Source organism: the organism of the source record quoted next, unplaced genomic scaffold (genome assembly GCF_019419815.1).
Source record: "Pyrus x bretschneideri cultivar Hongxiangsu unplaced genomic scaffold, Pyrus_bretschneideri_v1 Contig5, whole genome shotgun sequence".
Taxonomy (NCBI): domain Eukaryota; kingdom Viridiplantae; phylum Streptophyta; class Magnoliopsida; order Rosales; family Rosaceae; genus Pyrus; species Pyrus x bretschneideri.
In genome coordinates, this window is record NW_025999787.1 from 11673358 (window position 1) to 11694062 (window position 20705).

The 20705-nt window shown below is 39.1% G+C and overlaps 3 protein-coding genes across 3 annotated transcripts; 2 read left to right on the forward strand and 1 right to left on the reverse strand.

The window, feature by feature from the left end:
• Positions 1-5665: 5665 nt before the first annotated feature.
• LOC103963879 (non-structural maintenance of chromosomes element 4 homolog A) lies at positions 5666-8029 on the forward strand. Its single transcript, XM_009376758.3, has 7 exons — positions 5666-5941; positions 6026-6106; positions 6328-6565; positions 6679-6769; positions 6963-7179; positions 7297-7388; positions 7522-8029. The coding sequence occupies exons 1-7, from the start codon at positions 5740-5742 to the stop codon at positions 7768-7770; spliced, it is 1170 nt and encodes a 389-aa protein (XP_009375033.2). The 5' UTR covers positions 5666-5739; the 3' UTR covers positions 7771-8029.
• Positions 8030-8380: 351 nt separating this feature from the next.
• Positions 8381-12164, reverse strand: LOC103963886 (enoyl-[acyl-carrier-protein] reductase [NADH], chloroplastic). The gene is made up of 13 exons (XM_009376766.3): positions 11936-12164; positions 11146-11462; positions 10487-10596; positions 10347-10402; positions 10174-10258; positions 10040-10087; positions 9812-9886; positions 9629-9740; positions 9413-9464; positions 9283-9334; positions 9133-9190; positions 8908-9006; positions 8381-8825 (listed from the first exon to the last, which is right to left on the reverse strand). The coding sequence occupies exons 2-13, from the start codon at positions 11423-11425 to the stop codon at positions 8671-8673; spliced, it is 1182 nt and encodes a 393-aa protein (XP_009375041.2). The 5' UTR covers positions 11426-11462; positions 11936-12164; the 3' UTR covers positions 8381-8670.
• Positions 12165-15815: 3651 nt separating this feature from the next.
• Positions 15816-18658, forward strand: LOC103965289 (protein NRT1/ PTR FAMILY 7.1-like). The gene is made up of 4 exons (XM_018651927.2): positions 15816-15951; positions 16089-16306; positions 16696-17255; positions 17464-18658. The coding sequence occupies exons 1-4, from the start codon at positions 15816-15818 to the stop codon at positions 18413-18415; spliced, it is 1866 nt and encodes a 621-aa protein (XP_018507443.1). The 3' UTR covers positions 18416-18658.
• Positions 18659-20705: the final 2047 nt, after the last annotated feature.

The following is a 20705-nucleotide window of genomic DNA, read 5'->3' on the forward strand; positions in this document are numbered from 1 at the left end:
TTCATCATCAGCATGTGCATCTTGGTCGCTTCTCTCCAGTGATGGTTGTGTAGGAGGTGCCGTGCAACTTGAGCATTCACGGGAACGGTCAGGTGTCGTTTGGAGAGGCACAGGATTAAACGATCCAAACGCAATTGTAGTTGTATGCGTTGCGGCCGTGTCTTCAAGGTCGAGCTCAATTTGCCCTTGTTGTGCTAGCTTCATGATGAGTTCTTTAAGAACGAAGCACTTGCCAACAGGATGGCTCACGATACGATGGTACTTGCAGTACCTAGGATCGTTTGTGCGATTCATTTATTCAGGACGCTTGCATTCGGGTAGCTCAATCACCTTTTTTTCCAGCAAGTCATCTAACATGGCAGCCATGTCAGAGTCAGGAAAAGGGTACGTTTTCTGTTCCAACTCTCTCAAAGTGCTCTTGTATCTGTCTTGGGTGCGAGAAGGCTCACTTGTCTTTATCTCCTTCCCTTTCTTCTTGGAGGAGATCTTGATGGGCGCTGAGGAGGTCTTGATGGGTGCTGAGGAGGTCTTGACGGGTGCTGAAGAGGTCTTGATGGGGGTAGTGTTGACGGTGAAAGCTTCCTTAGCGGGTTTCTTCCCAGTCTTGTCTATATTTGGGGCGAATACTTTATCCTTATTGAAGTTAGTAATCGGCTCCTTTTTCCCGTGATTAGCGATACTCAGCTCCATGTCGTGGGAGCGAGTTGCTAGCTCTTCGAATGTTCTTGGTTTTATGCCTTGGAGGATGTAATGTAACCCCCAGTGCATGCCTTGAACGCACATCTCAATGGCAGAGGTTTCAGAAAGCCGATCTTTGCAATCCAGACTTAAGGAGCGCCATCTATTTATGTAGTCGACGACAGGTTCATCTCTCCACTGTTTCGTACTGGTCAGCTCTAGCATGCTTACAGTACGACGAGTGCTGTAGAAACGGTTGAGAAATTCCCTTTCTAGCTGGTCCCAACTGTTGATAGACTCAGGTTCGAGGTCAGTGTACCAGTCAAAAGCGTTACTTTTCAGCGAACGCACGAACTGTTTGACGAGGTAGTCTCCCTCTGTCCCAGCATTGTTGCAAGTTTCAATGAAATGGGCGACATGTTGCTTCGGGTTGCCTTTTCCATCGAACTGCATGAACTTTGGGGGCTGATAACCCCTTGGCATTTTCAAAGCATCAATCTTCTTGGAGTAAGGCTTTGAGTACAGTACGGAGTCATGTGAGCTTTCTTCGTACTGTGTCTTGATAGTGTTTGCGATCAACTCCTGTAGCTGCTGGATAGAGAGAGATCCCATGAATACCGTTGCTTGGTCTAGCTTCGGCTTCTCTTCAACTTTCTCCGCTGGTGGCTCTTCTTCTTCGTCGTCTTCTTTCTTTAATAGGCCAACATCTGGGTCGACTTTCACGTCGGGCAGCGCATCTAGTTGGCTGACAAGTGCGGCAATCTGCAAGTCCTTCTCTTCCACAGTCCGTGTGAGCTTTGCGATTGCTTCATTCATCTGAGCTAGCTGCTCCTCGATTGAAGTTGCTCCAGTGGTCATGACTTGCATGGTTGTACTGCCGCTAGAATCAGCGTCGGAGAGTAGGGACTCTGAGTATTTCCTCGGGCTTTCTCCCCTTGATGCCCTTAGCGAGGCTAGGGTGATCATAGGCTCGTACCTCAGGTGCTCTTGTTCCTTTGACAAAGTTAATGCAGGGGCGGAAGCCGCGGCAAAAAGAGCTCTTGCTTTACTTCGGGTTGTGATGCCCGAAATACCACCACTTGCGGCGATGATGTTCTTGTTCTTTGCTTTGATTGCAGGAACAGCTTGATCCTTTCTTGATGCCATTTGCGTTTTTTTTTTCGATGATTTGAGGATAGAGATGAGAGGTAGAGAGATCCCACCGGGCGTGCCAAATTTGTGAACACGAATTTTCCTTGAAACAAGAAACAAGAATACGTGTACAAAATAATATTTTGTTTGATGATTTTGGGGTTACGATCTCTCTCAAATTTGGTCCTCTGATTCTATCTTCGTAGGGTGTAGGTTTGTGGATGAGTTGTTGATCCAAAGGGCCGTCGGGGCTTGATCTAAGGATGAACAGTTGATGAACGGAAGAACACTTTCTTCAAGGGCCGTCGGGGCTTGATCTTGAATAATGGTTGTGTGGATTTCTTCAAGGGCTTTTGGGCTTGATCTTGAAGGGTTGATGGATGAGTGGATCTTCAAGGGCTTTTGGGCTTAATCTTGAAGAACGATTGGATGTGTGGATTTGTTGAGGTTGTTGATCCAAAGGGCCGTTGGGGCTTGAGCTTAGGATGAACGGATGAACACTTTCTTCAAGGGCCGTCGGGGCTTGATCTTGAGTTGGTGGAAGTTCTTCAAGGGCCGTTGGGGCTTGATCTTGGGATGAACGGATGAACACTTTCTTCAAGGGCCGTCGGGGCTTGATCTTGAGTTGGTGGAAGTTCTTCAAGGGCCGTTGGGGCTTGATCTTGAAGGAGGATTTGATGAAGAACAAAGAGTGCTTTCTTGATCCTTCGGGATTTTCTTGAGAGCTTTAGAACTCTAAGGCTTCAAGGTTTTGGTGTGTGGAGAAATGTATTTGTGAATTGGTTGATGCTTGATACCTTGATGGAGAAGCCTATTTATAGGCTTTGAGAATGAATCACCACCACAAAATATTTTTTTCTTTTCCAAGCACCATTGCCTAATTTTCCCACTTAATGCAATATTGAAATTGAAGTGGTGTAACTTATTGCCTAATTTCCCACTTAATACCATTTTAAACTTGAAGTGGTGTAACTTATGGCTTAATTTCCCACTTAACACAATTTTAAACTTGAAATGTGTATGCTTTGTCATTGCCCAAATGAGAAAAACTTGCTTTGATCCGTAATGGATTGAAGTATGCTTGCCTTGTCATTGCCAACATGAGAAGAAAAACTTGTTTTGATCCTCAATGGATTGAAATGTACTTGCCTTGTCATTGCCCAAAATGAGAAGAAAAACTTGTTTAATCCTTCAAGGGTATTTCTCCCTATTTTGTTGAGTCACACGCCACGTGTATAATTTGTACAACACGTGGCGTATGCCATGTATGCCTTGACACGTCAAAACTTTAATGCATTGGTGAACATTTGTTTTACTGAAATTTCGATGTCTACAATTTCATCTATAGTCAGTCAAATTATATGAATATTTACATTACTTCTACAACAATTATAGTACTGTAATGATTTATTTTCTGGATCCGCCACTATTATAGGGGTTAAAAACCCCCGCAAGGTAGGCATGTAAGTGGGAATATGCTTATTTTTTGTTGGCATATCTTAAAAGTTGTTGTTTGGGACTTAAAAAATTACTCGAGTTAATGTAACTTTACATTGGAATGTCAATGTTTATTTGACCCATAACATATCAATTCGTATAAAACATATTTTCAGAAGTCCAAAGTCATGTATTAATTGGCTCTAAGATGTGTTAATTTCCCTCATATTGTTGGTTTAGAATTTTATCTTTAGATAATACTCTGTATCATATAAGTTTGGAGATTCTGTAAAACTCCTCACTCCACCACCATGGGTGTAGTACTTTACATAAATCTCTTAAATCGTAGATTGTGCGTTAGTGGAATTTACACATAAAAAATGTCATTTTTCGTATTAAATCTGCGCCAAGCCTTCTTGGCAACATAAGTTTCATGAACATGTATAGTTATATATTGAAAAGGCAATGCGAGTGAATACAAAGATTCATCATATGAATCAATAATCTTACGTTGGAATAATTATTAAACTTAATCTTATATAGTCACTCAATTTTCATTTTTATTAAGAACTACATTATGCATGATCTTCCCAACTTTCAGAATGGTGGAATGTCATAGCTAAGTCACGAGCTAGTCCTCTTTTTAAAAAGGGCAAAAAAAAAAAAACATATAGTAATTTTTAAATAAACAAAAATGTGAGAAAACCTGAGCTAGAGTTTGAAGTGGAACGATATCAACTTATCACTCTATTTGTTTTCTTTACTTGCGTGTGTATCAAACAAGGGAAATGAATACACAAGGAGAGAAGTGAGAGAAACTTGTATAATTAACTTATGCTTTGATGTTTTTGATAGTAATTGCATGTTCTTTATGTAGAGTTTTTAACGTGCAAAAGTCTACAGTAGAAGTTAATGTATGTAACTCATGTCTAACAACAGTAATAAAATTAGATAATATATTTATACTACTATTTTTTGTCATTCTTATATTTCATCTGTAGTCAAATTATATGAATGAATACATTACTTCTACAACAATTATAGTATTGTAATGATTTATTGTATACATATCAATTTTTTCTAGAAATTCGTCGGATAATTATTTGAAACTTATTATACAACAATGAATTGAGTAATTTGAAATTCAAATTGTTATTGTCCAGCAGTGACGACATGTACGACGACAACATGTAACTGTTAGACAACAACATCCCGGAAAATTTTTAGTTGTGCCGGGTACACCAAATTTTTTTGGTGTACCCTCACTCATTAAAATTTTTTTGGTGTACAAAAAGTGAGGGTGCACCAAATTTTTTTGGTGCACCCTCACCATTATGAGTGAGGGTACACCAAATTTTTTTGGTGTGCCGGGTACACCGAAAAATCCCTCCAACATCCCATTACAAAAAGTAGAAAAGCTAACATGGATGATGTGAATGCTCACATGGTATCAAAATTTATAGATTTCATTGTTATAAATCGGTAAAAATGAAAGAGATAATATTTGTGCTAGAGATAAGAGCAAAGTGTGTAATGTATCATATTGTTTTATTTTCGTAACTATAACACAAAAAAATCACAGGTAAAGAGAGGAAGAGAGATATATTGATATTATTGCTTTCATTGTTTCCTCTGTTGTGTGTTATGATTATACACAAAATGTTCTTTATATATAGTCATATCCGTGAAGAATCATAAAATTAAAATGAGTGTTTTTTGAAAAATATCATACAACAACAACAACGCTACTATTATTAATTCTTTATTACTTTTCATTTTTAGCTAAAACATGTAGGCATTCATTCCCATAACTTTTACAACATTCATATTATTTTACAAATTTTTTCAAGTTTTAGATATGTCAACGTTGTGACCTGACAAAAAAAATTAAAGTTTCAATAGGCGGTAGGTTCTAAATAAATTATATTTGATTTTTAACTCTTAGAATTCTTCTGTGCTTGCAAATTTTCAAGTGTACTCTCAAAATTCTTCACAATTTCAGCTTTTTGTTTGATCATATATCATATATGTTTGTCTACTCGACGAGATCGTCGAGCAGGAAGAGGACACGAAATCGGAGGGGGAAGAGACCATTGTAAAACAACCAGACACTAGGAGTCGGGAATGAGACCTGGCGTAATCTACACGTTAGTGCGAAACCGAACCACTTTAAAAGCCCCCAAAACTCAAAAAAACAAAACGCGATATAAAAACCGAATTTTTTTTCGATCAGCATTTGAGAGTAGAGCGGGAAAAGGACCGACTTTTTGAAAACCAGTTCCCAAAAGTCCCCGGCGGGGAAACCAACGCAAAACTTCCATTGTCAAATGCACAGACGTGCCCGTTCCCTCTTCCCGTTCCCAAAGTGTGTTCAAAAATTTTTTACAGCAGAACCCCGCCTACTCCCCATCTCCTCATCCAAAGCTTTTTCCAGTTTCACAGGTTTTTCTCAAAGAGTCGAAATCCGCTCGATTCTCCGAGGATTCCGGCGCGATGCCCACGTCAGCGAAGCGCGAACGGAGCGCGAGTCAAACCCGAGGCGTTGACGAGGCCGCGCAGCTCAGAGCCATGAAGCGTGAGAAGGTCAACGCCGGCGACCGAGTCGATGACGAGTCGGCGATCCCGAGTGAGAAGGACGCGGTCAGGCGGCGGGCACTGCGGTCCGACTACCTCGCCGTCAAGAACCTCATCAGTGGTATGCAATTTCTGCCTATCGCAAATGCATATATTCAGATTTTTAATTTCAATAATTTCAAATTTTATTTCTTTGTTCTTGCAGAGAAAAGAGATGATTTGATGTGTTCGGATTTGGAGAAGTTCGGACTTCTCATCAATAAAGTCGAGAAATTGCATGAGCAAGGTATTGCATTTTTTGTTTTGAAAATTCATAACATAAATTTTGAATTTTTATCAGAAAAATAATTACTTTAATTTGTTTTATAATTTTTATTTTCCTTTTGATGTGTTGTGGATTACTGAGAAGATTGAGTAAATGTGAAAGAAAAAACAGATGAAATTTCTGTTCTTTGGAGCTATAATTTTGATGGTAAAATTTGGGTTGTCCATTTGGGGATTTTTCAGTTCAGAAGCCAAGGGAACAAGTAGCAGACGCAGAGGCACTGCTGGACATAACAAACACATTGTGGACCTCTGTTAAGTCACAGTCCAGTGCCGGGATTAGCCCGTCGGACTTTGTTACTGCTTTGCTTAGCAATTTTAGCCAACCGAGAGGAGGGGATGACCACGTCACGGTTAATTGGAAGGGAATTGGGTCTTCTGTTTTGCCCATTTTCAAGAGCGCTCATGGTTGTTGCACTATGTAAGTCGTTACATGTTTCCAAGATTGCCTTGTTGTAAAGATTTTTAGTTCACCGTTGCATTGTTCGTTTATAAAGTTCTAATTCACTCATGGTTATGTTCTTTTTTCCTTAGGCTTGGACCCATGAGTACCGATTTGAAGCAAAGGAAGGCTGTGGTTCGCAGTAAACGTGTGAAGCCTACCACAACTGATCGGCCTGATGAGGTAAAGCTGGTTGTCGATTGTATCGGGTGTGTTCTATGGGAAATGCAGGTGTTATTGATATTCAGGGTTAGAGTAGAGCTAAAATGGTTGTAAAGCTGATGTAGTTTTGTTCTTCATTCGTTTTTAGGAACGTCGCCTTCAAGTTGTATGGATTTTTTCTGACGTTATTACTCCTTTCTGGTTTATGGAACAGATAGATGACACTCAGACCGAAGAGAAAACTGATACTGACAAGAACATGTCAACGATATTTGACATTCTAAGAAGGAAAAAGCGGAGTCGACTTGAGGCTTTGATATTAAACAGAAATTCTTTTGCGCAGACGGTGGAGAACTTATTTGCACTGTCATTCTTGGTCAAAGATGGCCGAGCTGAATTATCCGTAGATGCAAATGACTTTCATATTGTTTGTAAGTAGAATATAACAAATCAAAGATAGCCCGACTGAAACAACCCCTCTCTAGTTTACATTTGTGTTTTAGTATCCATGCGTTTGGCTTATTCAGTCATTCTTTCTCTCTTTTCAGCACCTAGGAATGCTCCTTCCGCCGAGGACGTGGCATCACGGAAGGTCACTTACCACCATTTTGTGTTCCGATTTGATTTCAAGGACTGGAAGGTATGTCATAGTGATCATTTTTTCACTGTTATTGTCTTGTTTAATGTCTTGTATTATGTGTACGACTCTCGTATTTGCATCCTTTTTCATGCTCCATCTTCAGTCCTCAAAAGACATACTTTCTTACTTGCAGGTAATGATGGATAGTTTGCCTGTTGGTGAGGAGCTGATGCCTCATAGATTCCCACCAAACTCTACACGTACCTCTCAAGGGGAACCAGCATCATCTGGTTCCCAAACAGCCTTACCCCCAACCCCGATTCGAAAACTCTCTAGAAACCGCGGCCGGGTTGTGCTGGAAGAATCTATTGCAGAAGAATCCCCTGAAAACGATGAAGCTACTGGAACTAACGTCTTTCGCAGGTCTAAGCGCAAGCTTTAATTCAGATATGGACTTTGCCCGATCACCGCTGTTTATGCAGGTTTATTTTGTTCAGTTACCTGCTGAATATCTTTTGTCCTAAAATGTATATTCCGGATTAGGATGATTAGACTTCCAGTTAGAAATCTGTCCTGCAGTGGCAGTATTTAAGTTAGGTTTTGACACTGCTGTGCGATCATTTTTGAGTCCATTGACATTCTCCTACATTCAGATTGTAGGAGTGTGGGCTTCTTGTATAATACGTTCCTTCTCACATTTAGACAAAAGAAAAGCCCATATCAATATCCTCTGCATTAGGATGGACTTAAACCTTTTTGCTTTGACGTATTTGTTATGGACATTGACTACAGGGATGGGTCATTACCCGCGGATACTAGTATCTGCGGGTATTTTCCTCATCCTTATTTATTAATGGTACAATCCGTTAGCAAATGTCAATCAGGCAACCTTCCTCTTGGTCTACGTTCGAGCCCCGCTCCATGCAGATTAAAGTAGTGTAGGTTCTCTCTTTCGAAAGAAAAAACGGTGCATGCATGCTGAAAAATTGAAATGGTCGAAATACAAAGGTTAGTGCAAAGGTTGCTAGCACTCTCCTTAACACAACTGCATCTGTAGTACAAAACCCTTAAATTTGAGCTGCTCAATTTATAGACAAGTACTAACAAGCATAACCAATATCAAACACAAAATTTTAAGTTAAAACACATTTTGAATTGAGGTTGTCGGAAACTCTTAGTCCCTGCCGTAAAATTTCTCTCATGCCAAAATGGGGGCCATTGGCCAAGACATCGGTGATTCAGTGACTTGGGGAGTTGGGTGGCAAAACTAACTGCATTTAGTAGTCTACGGTACAATGATCACTTTGGATTACCGTTCAGCCAGCCAGCCAGCCAACCATCGTCAGTGCTGAGCCTTCGGAATGTTGAGGTTCTCAAAAATTGGGCTGTCAACTCCGACACCCATTGCGTTCAAACCATTGTCTACATAAATAACACCGCCGGTAATGGCAGAGGCCAAAGGTGATGCCAAGAAAGCAGCTGTGTTTCCTACTTCATCTGTTTAATGAGATTTGTGACTTTAGTATCTATAATAATGGAAAAGCAAAAGAGAATCGAAGACTAGAGACTGGCAAATCACCTGCGGATAGTTCTTTTTCTAGAGGTGCATTGGCTGATGAGTAGTCAATCATCATATCAATGAATCCAATCGCTTTTGCAGCACGGCTTCTTAGTGGACCTGAAGTTAAAAAACAGAACTTGAAGCTTAACTTGGTCATCTTAACAGAGTATGTAAACAAACGTGGTTGATCCAAAAGCATTCCAGTTTAACGTAATCCAAACAAAAAGGAATAATGTACGGTACCAGCAGATATTGTGTTGACTCTAATTCCCTTTCTTCTTCCCGCTTCGAAAGCAAGCACCTGAACAATGCCAAGATATGTCAAAAGACTTCATGGAAGGAAAACGAAAGTGGGATAAGTTACATGTACAAGTGCATGGACGAAAAACTCACTCGAGTATCACTCTCAAGAGCAGCTTTTGCAGAGCTCATACCTCCACCATATCTACAAAAGATAATATAAAAATCCGTCATCACAACATATTAGAAAGGTAACTCCATCCACAAACGGTGAAATGTATACCCGGGAATGATCCGCTCGGAAGCAATATAAGTAAGAGAAATTGAAGAACCACCTGTAACCAAAAGGTTATGTTAATTTGAAAAACACACAAGTACAACAACAACAAAGCCTTATCCCACTAAGTGGGATCAGATATGCCTAGAACGCCACTGAGCTCAGTTTTGCGCCAAGTAAAAGAAGGAAAAAAATAGTGGATAAGTGAACGTGGAACCTTGCCTGGATTAATTATTGGGAGGAAATGCTTGAGTAAAGAAACATAGGAATAACTCGATGCAGAAATAGCAGCGAGATATCCTTTTCTGGACGTCTCCAACAGAGGTTTAACAACCTATTTAAGAGATAACTTAGTATGTGTCAAGAAGACAGAGAATAGAAAATCTATTAAGGTTACTACTGTACCTCCGGTCCATTTGCAAGCGAATGCACAAGAATGTCAATGCTGCCAAAATCATTTTTCACACATTCAGCGGCTTCCTGCAAACATAAAAGCAAGATTCAAGTAAAAACATGTAGTTTAGAAAAGTCTGCGGTCTGTATATTTAAGCTGAAAACTGGTCACAAGCTCCAACATGCACCGTAAAGTTTTTCTACAAACATTTAGAAGCAAATATGAAATTTAATTTATACCTGGACAGTCCAATTACTGGAACCTGCATAGCGCTTATTTGTTTTGATCTGCATGAAATTACGCCGAAACACATTAAATTTATCAAATCATTTTCATCTTTTATTAATATAAACTATTTATTTCTCTCCTTTACCTCCTCGGGAACATCCTCAGGGTTGTCAAACACAGCATCTAGGGGATATACTTTGGTAATCTCCATTAAAGAACCATCTGGTAACCTGTAGTATCAATTATCTAGTTAGAAATTTAGAAACCGTTCGCCAAATTTATTGGCTAACAGGATTAAAACCAGATCAAACATCTTACACGCGTGATTCATCAAACTTTCCACGTCGCAGGCTGGACTCAAAAATGTTCAAAGCCTGCACATAGACTCATCGTAGTCAGTAAAAATGCAGAAGATAAAGGAAGATATAAAGACCTCGAGATTGGGCCAATAAACTTACAGGCACCCACGTTCCCACAAGGATTTCAGCACCTGCAGCAGCTAGAGATTTTGCGATTGCCCAACCATATCCATTATCATCTGCTACACCAGCAATAAATGCTCTCTTTCCTGCACAAAGCACGTGCATATTTAGTTGGGAAGGTATTTGCTCATCAAATTGCAAGCCTACTTGGCATATGGACCTGGGAATATTTGCAATATTCCAGTTGAGCAACAATCTAAAAGCTTACAATTAAAGGAATAAATTCTGCATATTAACCATCGCCATTTAAATATAGCTAAACAAGATCTAATAAACATCATCTTGAGAGTGATGTTATTCCTTCAAGTACATTGGCTATAGCTTCCATCACCTCTTCCAAGTGAATGCATCCGAGATTCCAAATCGAGAGTAATTATCTCAATAGAGAACCAATAGCTTCTTTATGATAAGTAGGTACGAACTTTCTGCTTTCTTTATTGCAATACATTTTCATTTGGAAAAAACCCATTACCACAAAGTATGACATAAAGTAAATTACAAGACAGAAATCTCCAATACGAGCTTCTGCAACATGAAAACACGAGTCCATTCTATTAAAGATGAAGGAAGTAATTTAACACAAACAAGTAGTGAAGCAAGCGTGTGAAATCAGATAGATAGAAAAAGAAATTAACCTTTCAAATCAATTGGCAACCCCGAGACAGGCTTGTTTTCACTAGCTCCAGCCATTGCCCTTGTAACAAACTTATCCATTTTCATAGATGATGATGTGAAGCAACGTTGGAAAGATTGTACAGATGATGTATGACGTGTACTCGAAAGCTTGGACCATGAAGCCACCTTAAAATTTCCATTAAGCATTTTAGAACTTGACCCGAAAGCTCTTCGAGAAGAAGAAGAAATGCACGGTCTGGCAGTTGCCATTTGCAGGCTGGAAGCAGCAGTTGTTGCCATATCCGATAATTGCAATCTCACTAAGGAGAACAGAGATCTACACAATACACTAAAACATAATTAACATCCCTAAAACCGCGAAGCGCAAGAAAACTTGCAGTAGGGTCTCGAAAACAGAATACTTTCGAACATTATAAAGGATCCTGGATTTCCACCAAAATGCTGGTTTTTACATTAAGATACACAAAACCCTTTCGCAGAAAGTCCAAAACTTCCAAAAGTAAGCCGAACCCAGAAAATTTAGACACAAAAATCCGCTATTAAAGCTAAAGCCAGAAACTTTTAGAACAAAAAAAAAAAAAAAAATCAGAGAACTAGAACAGTAAAACCCTTCTCTAACTTAAACAAACCCCCAGTAAATTTCAACACCATTATCTCAAATCTGAGAAAAATCCAAACTTTAACTACATTTCACATAAATATCAGCACCCAAATAATTGATCGGAACAGCAACCCCAGCAGCAATAGAAGTAGCTATTCCAAAAGATGAATGCAACATCAATTTCTTACCTTTTTGCAACTGAGAGCGCCAATGTGGAGAGCGGAAACAGCAAAACCTGTGTATTTTTAAATTGGGAAAGAGAGAGCGGAGCAGGAATTTGGAAAGACTCCCCCGTTCTTATCAGCTTTGCTCGTTAGAGAGAGAGCGAGAGAGAGAGAGAGAGAGAGAGAGAGAGAGAGAGAGAGAGGGCGCCTATGAAATGTATGATGTGTTTTTCAGTGAGGGGTGAGAACTTAGAAGTGAGGATTCGGGAGCGGAGTAGAAGTCGGAGTATCAATCGTCAAAGAGAAAAGAAAAAGTAGTTAATTACAACTTTGGCCCCTGAGCTTTAATTGTATTTCCACTTTGATCTTCAGTTTTCTTTCTTCACAAGTTGGTCTTTGAACTTTACAGAAAGGGTAAATGCCAAAACAACCAAAATTTTAAAACCAAATTTCGTAAATCAAATGATATGGCTATTGTTGATTGGATTATTACTCAATGATTGATTAACGTGTTTATTTTTTATTAGTGACACATCATTGATTTGCAAATTTGGTTTAAAATTTTAATCTTCCTATAGCATTATCCTTACAAAAAATTATTATCATACCCTATTTTTACCGCTACACACCACACCATCACATTTGACACCTGACGAAGATACAACCCAACAATGAAGTACATCAACAGGTGTTACAATAATACGAATATGAGTTTTGTCCGGATCCCTTGCATAGGTCACTTCCCTCACGACATAGGGTTTAATTAAATATCTAAACCTTCCCCCTTTGGAGCGGAAACAGTGACCACACAATTCTTCTGGTCATGTCTTTTCCTCATTATACTTTCTATATTCCCGTATGCAATGATGGAGATGGAGTACTTGGGATTAGCATATTTGTAAAACTACAGAATGAACTTGTTTCACACCGGGGGAACAACATCCAGAGTTACAACCCCAATGTTTTGGAAGATATCTTGAGAAAACGTTTTAGCACCGGTGTATCCTATATGTACTCCATTTTAACTTTTTATTATAAGCAGGATGAAAAAAAGTTGGGCACTAATTTGTGCTTTGTTTTGTGAACGGGCACTGACACTTCAAATCTGAAGGAAGAAAAGGTCACAGTTGTGCAAGTAGGCCGATGCAATGAAGGAAGATAGGTTTTGAGAGAGAGAGGACTCAGAGGAGGACGAAGGCAAAGTTGGGAGGGTTGGCGTCTCACTGTGTCAGCGACGAAGCTTTAGGAAGATGGGAGGGAGAGATTGTGACATTCCACATCGCCTAGGGGAGTTATCCTTATATGTATATTCCCATCCCTACCTAGCATGAGGCCTTTTGGGAGCTCACTGGCTTCAGGTTCCGTAGGAACTCCAAAGTTAAGCGAGAGGGGGGCTAGAGCAATCCCATGATGGGTGACCCACTGGGAAGTTGCTCGTGAGTTCCAAAAAACAAAACCGTGAGGGCGTGGTCGGAGCCCAAATCGGACAATATCGTGCTACGGTGGTGGAGCGGGCCCGAGAAATGGTTTCGCCCGGGCCGGGATGTGACAATTTGGTATCAGAGCTTAACCCTGGCCGTGGTGTGCCGACGAGGACATCGGGCCTCTAAGGGGGGTGGATTGTGACATTCCACATCGCCCAGGGGAGTGATCCTTATATGTATATTCCCATCCCTACCTAGCACGAGGCCTTTTGGGAGCTCACTGGCTTCGGGTTCCGTAGGAACTCCGAAGTTAAGCGAGATAGGGGCTAGAGCAATCCCATGATGGGTGACCCACTGGGAAGTTGCTCGTGAGTTTCAAAAAACAAAACCGTAAGGGTGTGATCAGAGCCCAAAGCGGACAATATTGTGCTACGGTGGTGGAGCGGGCCCGGGAAATGGTTCTGCCCTGACCGAGATGTGACAATTTGGTATTAGAGCCTAACCCTGGCCGTGGTGTGCCGACGAGGACGTCGGGCCCCTAAGGGGGGTGGATTGTGACATTCCACATCACCCAGGGGAGTGATCCTTATATGTATATTCCCATCCCTACCTAGCACGAGGCCTTTTGGGAGCTCACTGGCTTCGGGTTCCGGAGGAACTCCGAAGTTAAGCGAGAAGGGGGCTAGAGCAATCCCATGATGGGTGACCCACTGGGAAGTTGCTTGTGAGTTCCCAAAAACAAAACCGTGAGGGCGTGGTCGGAACCCAAAGAGAACAATATCGTGCTACGGTGGTGGAGCGGGCCCGGGAAGTAGTTTCGCTCGGGCCGGGATGTGATAAAGATCAAGGGGAGACGATGGACAGATCAAGTTGGGAGACAAGAACATTTAGGTTGACGCACAGAAAAGGCACGATGCAGAGGAAGGGAGGGTAGGATTGTTAACATTAAAGTTACTGTTCACCAGTGTTATGTGAAAGAAAAATCTATCTTAACAAGATGTAAGAAACCCAAATCACAATAATTAAGATGCCCAATAAATTTCTTTAAAGTAGATAATATCGTTTGTTAAAAAAAAAAAAAAATGCCAACCAACTTTATGTCCACTTTTATGTTGAAGTTTCGCATGTATCCATCTGAACACAATGAAGAGGTGATCAGTAACGCGCGCATAGTAATTGTTCCAGACCTCCATGCAATCCTGACATGACTAAAATTCTCTGGAATCCAGTTTGTATCCAGTTTGGAATCTCAGTCCGAGTATGTGTGTGTGTGTACGTATATTGCTATATATCTCTAACAACCCAAATCAAAACCATCTATTTTCTCTCTGTTTTTTTTGGTGACCTGTTTGGAATCCATCTCTCAAAAGCTCAAAACTTCACACTATATGTATGCTTGATACATTTTGGTTGGGTGGTCTGACGCTATAAATTTTATCAGTTCCCTAAAGTAAGAATGGTGCGGAATTAAGGTACTATTTCCTTCATAAAGTCTATTAACAAGAAAAAAAATAATATAATTAAAAAATTATTTTTCTCCACTATATCTTCACTTAATTTTTTAGATTTAATTATTTTAAGTTATCGGTAAATGAATATTTTATTTTAAGGTGGAAGAGAAGAATATGTGGAACAGAAACGTTAGGATTCCCCCGAAATGTAGGGGATTTCACAGTCAGTTTTGTGGTTCAGAATGTGGCTCTACTTGTTACTACTAAACAGAAGCTAAGTCCTAATTGTAATGAACCTGTACTTGTCCACGAACTTAACTAAAATTTTAAGCATATAATAACTCTCCTAATTTTTAGGTCTAAAATCTAAGATCCGAAACTTCGAACCAGTCATTGGATAAGAGCTGAAAACATGTGAGTATTATTAGGGAAATCCGTAACTGAAGCCTGAATGTATCTGGTTTTTCATCACCAAGCCTTCAAATATATAAGTCATTTGTTACACTCTCACATCTCACACGAAGCTTCAAGTCTTTGGATTCTCTTTGATCAAGAACTCTCTCTTTGGTTCTCTTGCGATATATATATTTTCTGTTATATACAGTCTCTCCAAATATAATCTGCATTAGGGTTTCAGAATTATGATTTTTCGAGGTTCTTCGAGTAGTTTGGATTGAGATTTTGGGTTGATAGAGGGGACTAATTAGCTAAAGGGCCATTGTTTTAGAGTGAAATTTTCTTGTTCAACTTCCCACCATAAATGACAAAAGGGTTTTTCGTGTTTTCTAGTTTTCCGGCAAATTATTTGAATTGGCCTACTACATTGCCGTTTGTAATTACCGACCCACGCTCCTCCCCATCACCGGAGTCCGGCTCAACAATTTCAAGGGCAGTGATCAAGTTCCGTAAAAGGTTGGTATATCCTACATTTTCCAGCTAGTTTCATGTATATATTTTGTAATGTAACTTCAAAGTTAATTTGTTACTAGTAGCACATATTTAACTTAGTATCCCCTGCAAAACTGGCAGATGATAAGCACGGCCATGAATCGAGACATAGAAGTAGCAGAAGCTGTGGATGGAAACATCCATGAGGTAACTCAGGAATCCAAACCGACTGTCGGAAAGAGTAGGGGAGGATGGAAGCTTGCACTTGTCTTGCTAGGTACCCATCATCGATGCTATTCACTTAATTTTCCTAGCATATATATATTTAGAGAGAGAGAGAGAGAGAGAGAGAGAGATTTGCTTCAAATAGTATTATCAAGAATAAATATACATGTTATGTCTTATTCTGTGCAGCGAATCAAGGCCTAGCAACACTAGCTTTCTTTGGTGTAGGAGTGAATTTGGTTTTGTTTCTGATCAGAGTTCTTGATCAACAAAGTGCCACTGCGGCAAACAACGTCAGCATATGGACTGGAACTGTTTATTTGTTCTCTCTGCTTGGAGCATTCCTCAGTGACTCCTATTGGGGTCGTTACTTAACATGCGCCATCTTTCAAGTCATCCTTGTGTTGGTATGCTTTTTAGATTTTAGGGTTTAAATAAGATTCTTTTTAAATTTTAACCTAGATGATTTTATAAATCTAATTTAAGTCCCTATTACCAAAACTTCCCATAGTTAAGTATTTATATCACATTATTATTTATAACTTATGATCTGAAGTTATGTACCCGTCCATAATTAATGTACTACAACCTAATTAATATTTGATCGTTACAATTAAATACTAAGGACTAAAATTAGTTTTTAATCTTATACGCAATTTTATTCCAAAAGTAATATTCTTCAATGATTGAAATAGAATTTTCTATAATATATACTTACTTTTGAGATTTCCAAGTGAATTTTTTATATTGTTCTTGAAACATACATGTATAATAAAACTTAATACTCCCTAATCAGGGCTTGGGGCTATTATCCTTGACGTCTTGGCTCTGGCTGATCCATCCGCATGGTTGTGGCGGTGTAGGCAATTACTGCCAACCAACATCCAAAGTTGGTGTTTTTCTCTTTTACCTATCAATATATCTAATAGCACTTGGATACGGTGGCCACCAACCAACTATTGCAACATTTGGAGCAGACCAATTCGACGAGAAAGATCCCAAACAACAATCTTCGAAAGCAGCTTTCTTCGCTTACTTCTACTTCGCACTCAACGTTGGATGTCTTTTCTCAAACACCATCTTGGTTTACTATGAGGATAAAGGTTTATGGACTATGGGGTTTCTGGTGTCATTAGGATCTGCTATCTTAGGCCTAGTGTCATATTTGGCGGCATCACCTCGGTATCGGTACATAAAACCATGTGGCAACCCGTTGCCACGCGTGGCTCAGGTTTTTGTGGCTGCTTTTAGAAAATTGAGAGTTGCTCCAGCCAGCCCGGATAATCTGTATGAGCTCGAAGGAACAAAATCTGCAATCAAAGGGAGTAGAAAAATTCTCCACAGTAATGAGATTATGTAAGTAATATTGCACTTTAACTGTATACATATAAATGAGTTAATTTTATTAGCTCTTAAAAAAATGTCATCATGCACTCTTATCTTTTTTATTTTGTCATGCGAGGAGTGGAAGATGACATTTTAAGAGTGCAAATAGCAGCTTTCATTTAATAGTTTCATTAGTTTCCTAATATTTCAAGTTTTTTTTGTTACTTAATTTGGTCAGGTTTTTGGACAAGGCAGCGACAATAACAGAGAAGGATCAAACTGCAGCCGAAAAGAATCCGTGGAGGCTGTGCACTGTAACTCAAGTTGAGGAAGCGAAATGCGTACTAAAAATGCTACCCATTTGGCTTTGCACCATAATTTACTCAGTGGTGTTCACACAAATGGCTTCACTTTTTGTGGAGCAAGGTGATGTGATGGAATCCCACATCGGAAAATTTCACCTTCCAGCCGCCAGCATGTCTGCATTTGACATATGCAGTGTTCTTATCTGCACTGGACTATACCGCCAGTGCCTTGTGCCTTTAGCCGGACGGTTAAGTGGGAACCCAAAAGGCTTATCTGAGCTTCAAAGAATGGGAGTAGGGCTCATTATTGGATTGTTGGCAATGGTTGCGGCCGGTGCCACGGAAATTGCTAGGCTCAGAGGTGTGATACCTGGTGAGAAGATAAGCTCACTAAGCATATTTTGGCAAATCCCACAATATGTTCTTGTTGGTGCTTCAGAAGTTTTTATGTACGTGGGACAACTCGAGTTCTTCAATGGACAAGCGCCGGATGGTATTAAAAGCTTTGGAAGTTCACTATGCATGGCGTCAATATCTCTCGGAAACTATGTGAGCAGCTTACTGGTTAACATGGTAACGCATTTTACAGCTAAAGGTGGAGACCCTGGTTGGATCCCAAATAATCTGAATGAAGGTCACATGGACAGATTCTACTTCCTCATTGCAATTCTAGCAGCTTTGGATTTTGTGGTTTATTTGTTTTGTGCTAAGTGGTACAAGGGCATCAACCTCCAAGGCTCTGAGCAGGAAATTGAGATCATGGAAAATCAGAAGGGAAATGGTCTCCAAGGTTATGAGCAGGAAACTCAGATCACGGAAACTCAACATGGAAGTTCATCAATTCATGGTAAACCACAAGATGAGTCAGTGCTCAACAAAGTTTAGACTAAGTTTAATTTCCTAATTTTGTGCTCTTTTAGACGTAGTCTTTCTCTTGTTTTGTGTTTGAATGTGAGCTTAAGTTTTAGAATAAAGATATTGCAAGAGTAGAGAATGACTTCTCCTTTCTTGTGCCTTAAACCCTACCAAATTTCAACACTAGAGTAACAGATTTGAGAAATTAGTCGTTGATCTAGAAACACTATGATCTAGTCATGTTTAATATTATGCTTTTTAAATAAAGTGTCCGATAACAACTTGGCACGAAGGGTCTGTAGCTTTAATATTTAGAACGTTTATTTTGCATTCGAAGTCCCCTATTTGAATTTCCCTTCTCCCTCCGATACTAGAATTGTTAGAGCCCAATTCAAATAAATGGCAATTAGATTGATCCCCACTACCCAAAGGCTGAACAAATCATTTTCTTGTGGGCTTTGAAAACTTGCTTGGGAGAACTTGGAAGTTGGGATGATCTCATTGACGTGTGTATTGGATGCCTTTGTATGATAAATGAACGTAATGCAGAAGTAGAAAGCAACAACGTGAAAAATTTTGGCAAAATGGTGGGAAGGTCGGTGTCCCCAAAGCATATATGCATAGTTGAGCACAGTGTGTCCCACTTTGTGGTATTTTGTTTCATCACCTTTCATAATCATGTCGATCTGTCACATGAAAACTGTTTGTTAGTCAACTTTTGGAATTTGGGAGGTTAATTTTTCACATCTAGTGTGATCACAATGCACAACCACATAATAAATAATATTTACAACATATATATTTCACTATTTTAATGAGCATATAATAATGATTAGCATATAAAATGGCACAAAAGAATTATCCATTTGTGCAAAAGAAACTTTTATTTTTTTATTTTTTTATTTTTAACAAATAATATTACCTATACTAAAGAAGAAAGGTGGGCGCCTTACAAAGGGCCAGCAATAATTTCGTTCAAATTCGTCTTTAGAGAAAATAAAACTTAAGACCTCTCACTTATAAGTGAAGAAGAATACCACTAGACTGTAGTACGTACTAAGTGGCTTGTGCAAATGAAACTTAATTACTTAAATATAAAAAAGATACTTGTACAAAAATTTATGTGTCTTTTTATATTATACAAGCGATGCTAGGACATAGAAAATTCGAATGTAAGACCTTAAGAAAAGAGTTAAATATTCTTAACCATATATGAACTATAATGTTACATCCCACTTCGTCCAGGGAAGAGGATCCTCTATGCCTTATATGTACATGTCCACCTCCATATAGTACGAGACCTTTTGGGAACTCACTGGCTTCGGGTTCCATGGAACTTAAGTGAGTTCGGGCGAGAGCAATCCTAGGATGAGTGATCCACTGAGAAGTTCTCGTGTGAGTTCTTAAAAACAAAACCATGAGGGCGTGGTTGGGGCTCAAAACGGATAATATCGTGCTACGGTGAAATCGAGTCCGGAATGTGGTGGATCCTGAATCGGGATGTGACAATAATCTCTGGGTGAGTTCAAAAATTTGGAGACGCATATGAACTAGAACATAATATTATTTAGATTGAAATTACTAACTCAGCCTCGAAACGTTTCTATATTTTTTAGAATTTGATTTAGTTGTATAATTTTGATTCTAGTTATCCTTGAAAAGTGAATAACATAAGGGAGGACCCTAATCTCTTAGGGCGTGTTTACGTATTCGTAATCGGAATGAAATTGTGGAATTGAATTCCGATTACGAAGTATTCCAGTATTTACTAAATATGAAGGAATAAAAAAAAGCAGTAGGGCCCACGCAAATTTTGGAATTCAATTCCTTGTATTGGTGGAATTTGATTCCCTAGATATAGGTGTTAATCCAATTCTTGATTGCTTGGGCAATCAGAATGACACTTTTGTTCCCTTTATTCCCTCGCTTGCTTTTTTTATTTCCAAAACTATCCTTTATAAACCCATTTACCCTAGTTTAATTATGCACAACTCCTTACTTTTTTTTATTTTCATACTCATTGACATTGTGCACAACTCCATGCTCATTCACATTATGCAGAACTCCATGCATATGCCGAAAAGAAGAAATTACAACTTGAGAGAGAAAATTCAAATATTAAAGTAAATACTTAAATTTATATAAAAAAAAAAAACAAAAGCATTTTAATGTGTCTATGAAATAAAAAAGCAATTAAATTTTTTTTTCTTACTATTATATATTATATCAAATTTTATTAAAAAAAGTATATAAAATATTTGCTTTGGGACAAGGGCATTTTAGTAATCATACTTGTTTATATTCCAATTCTGCTGAATTA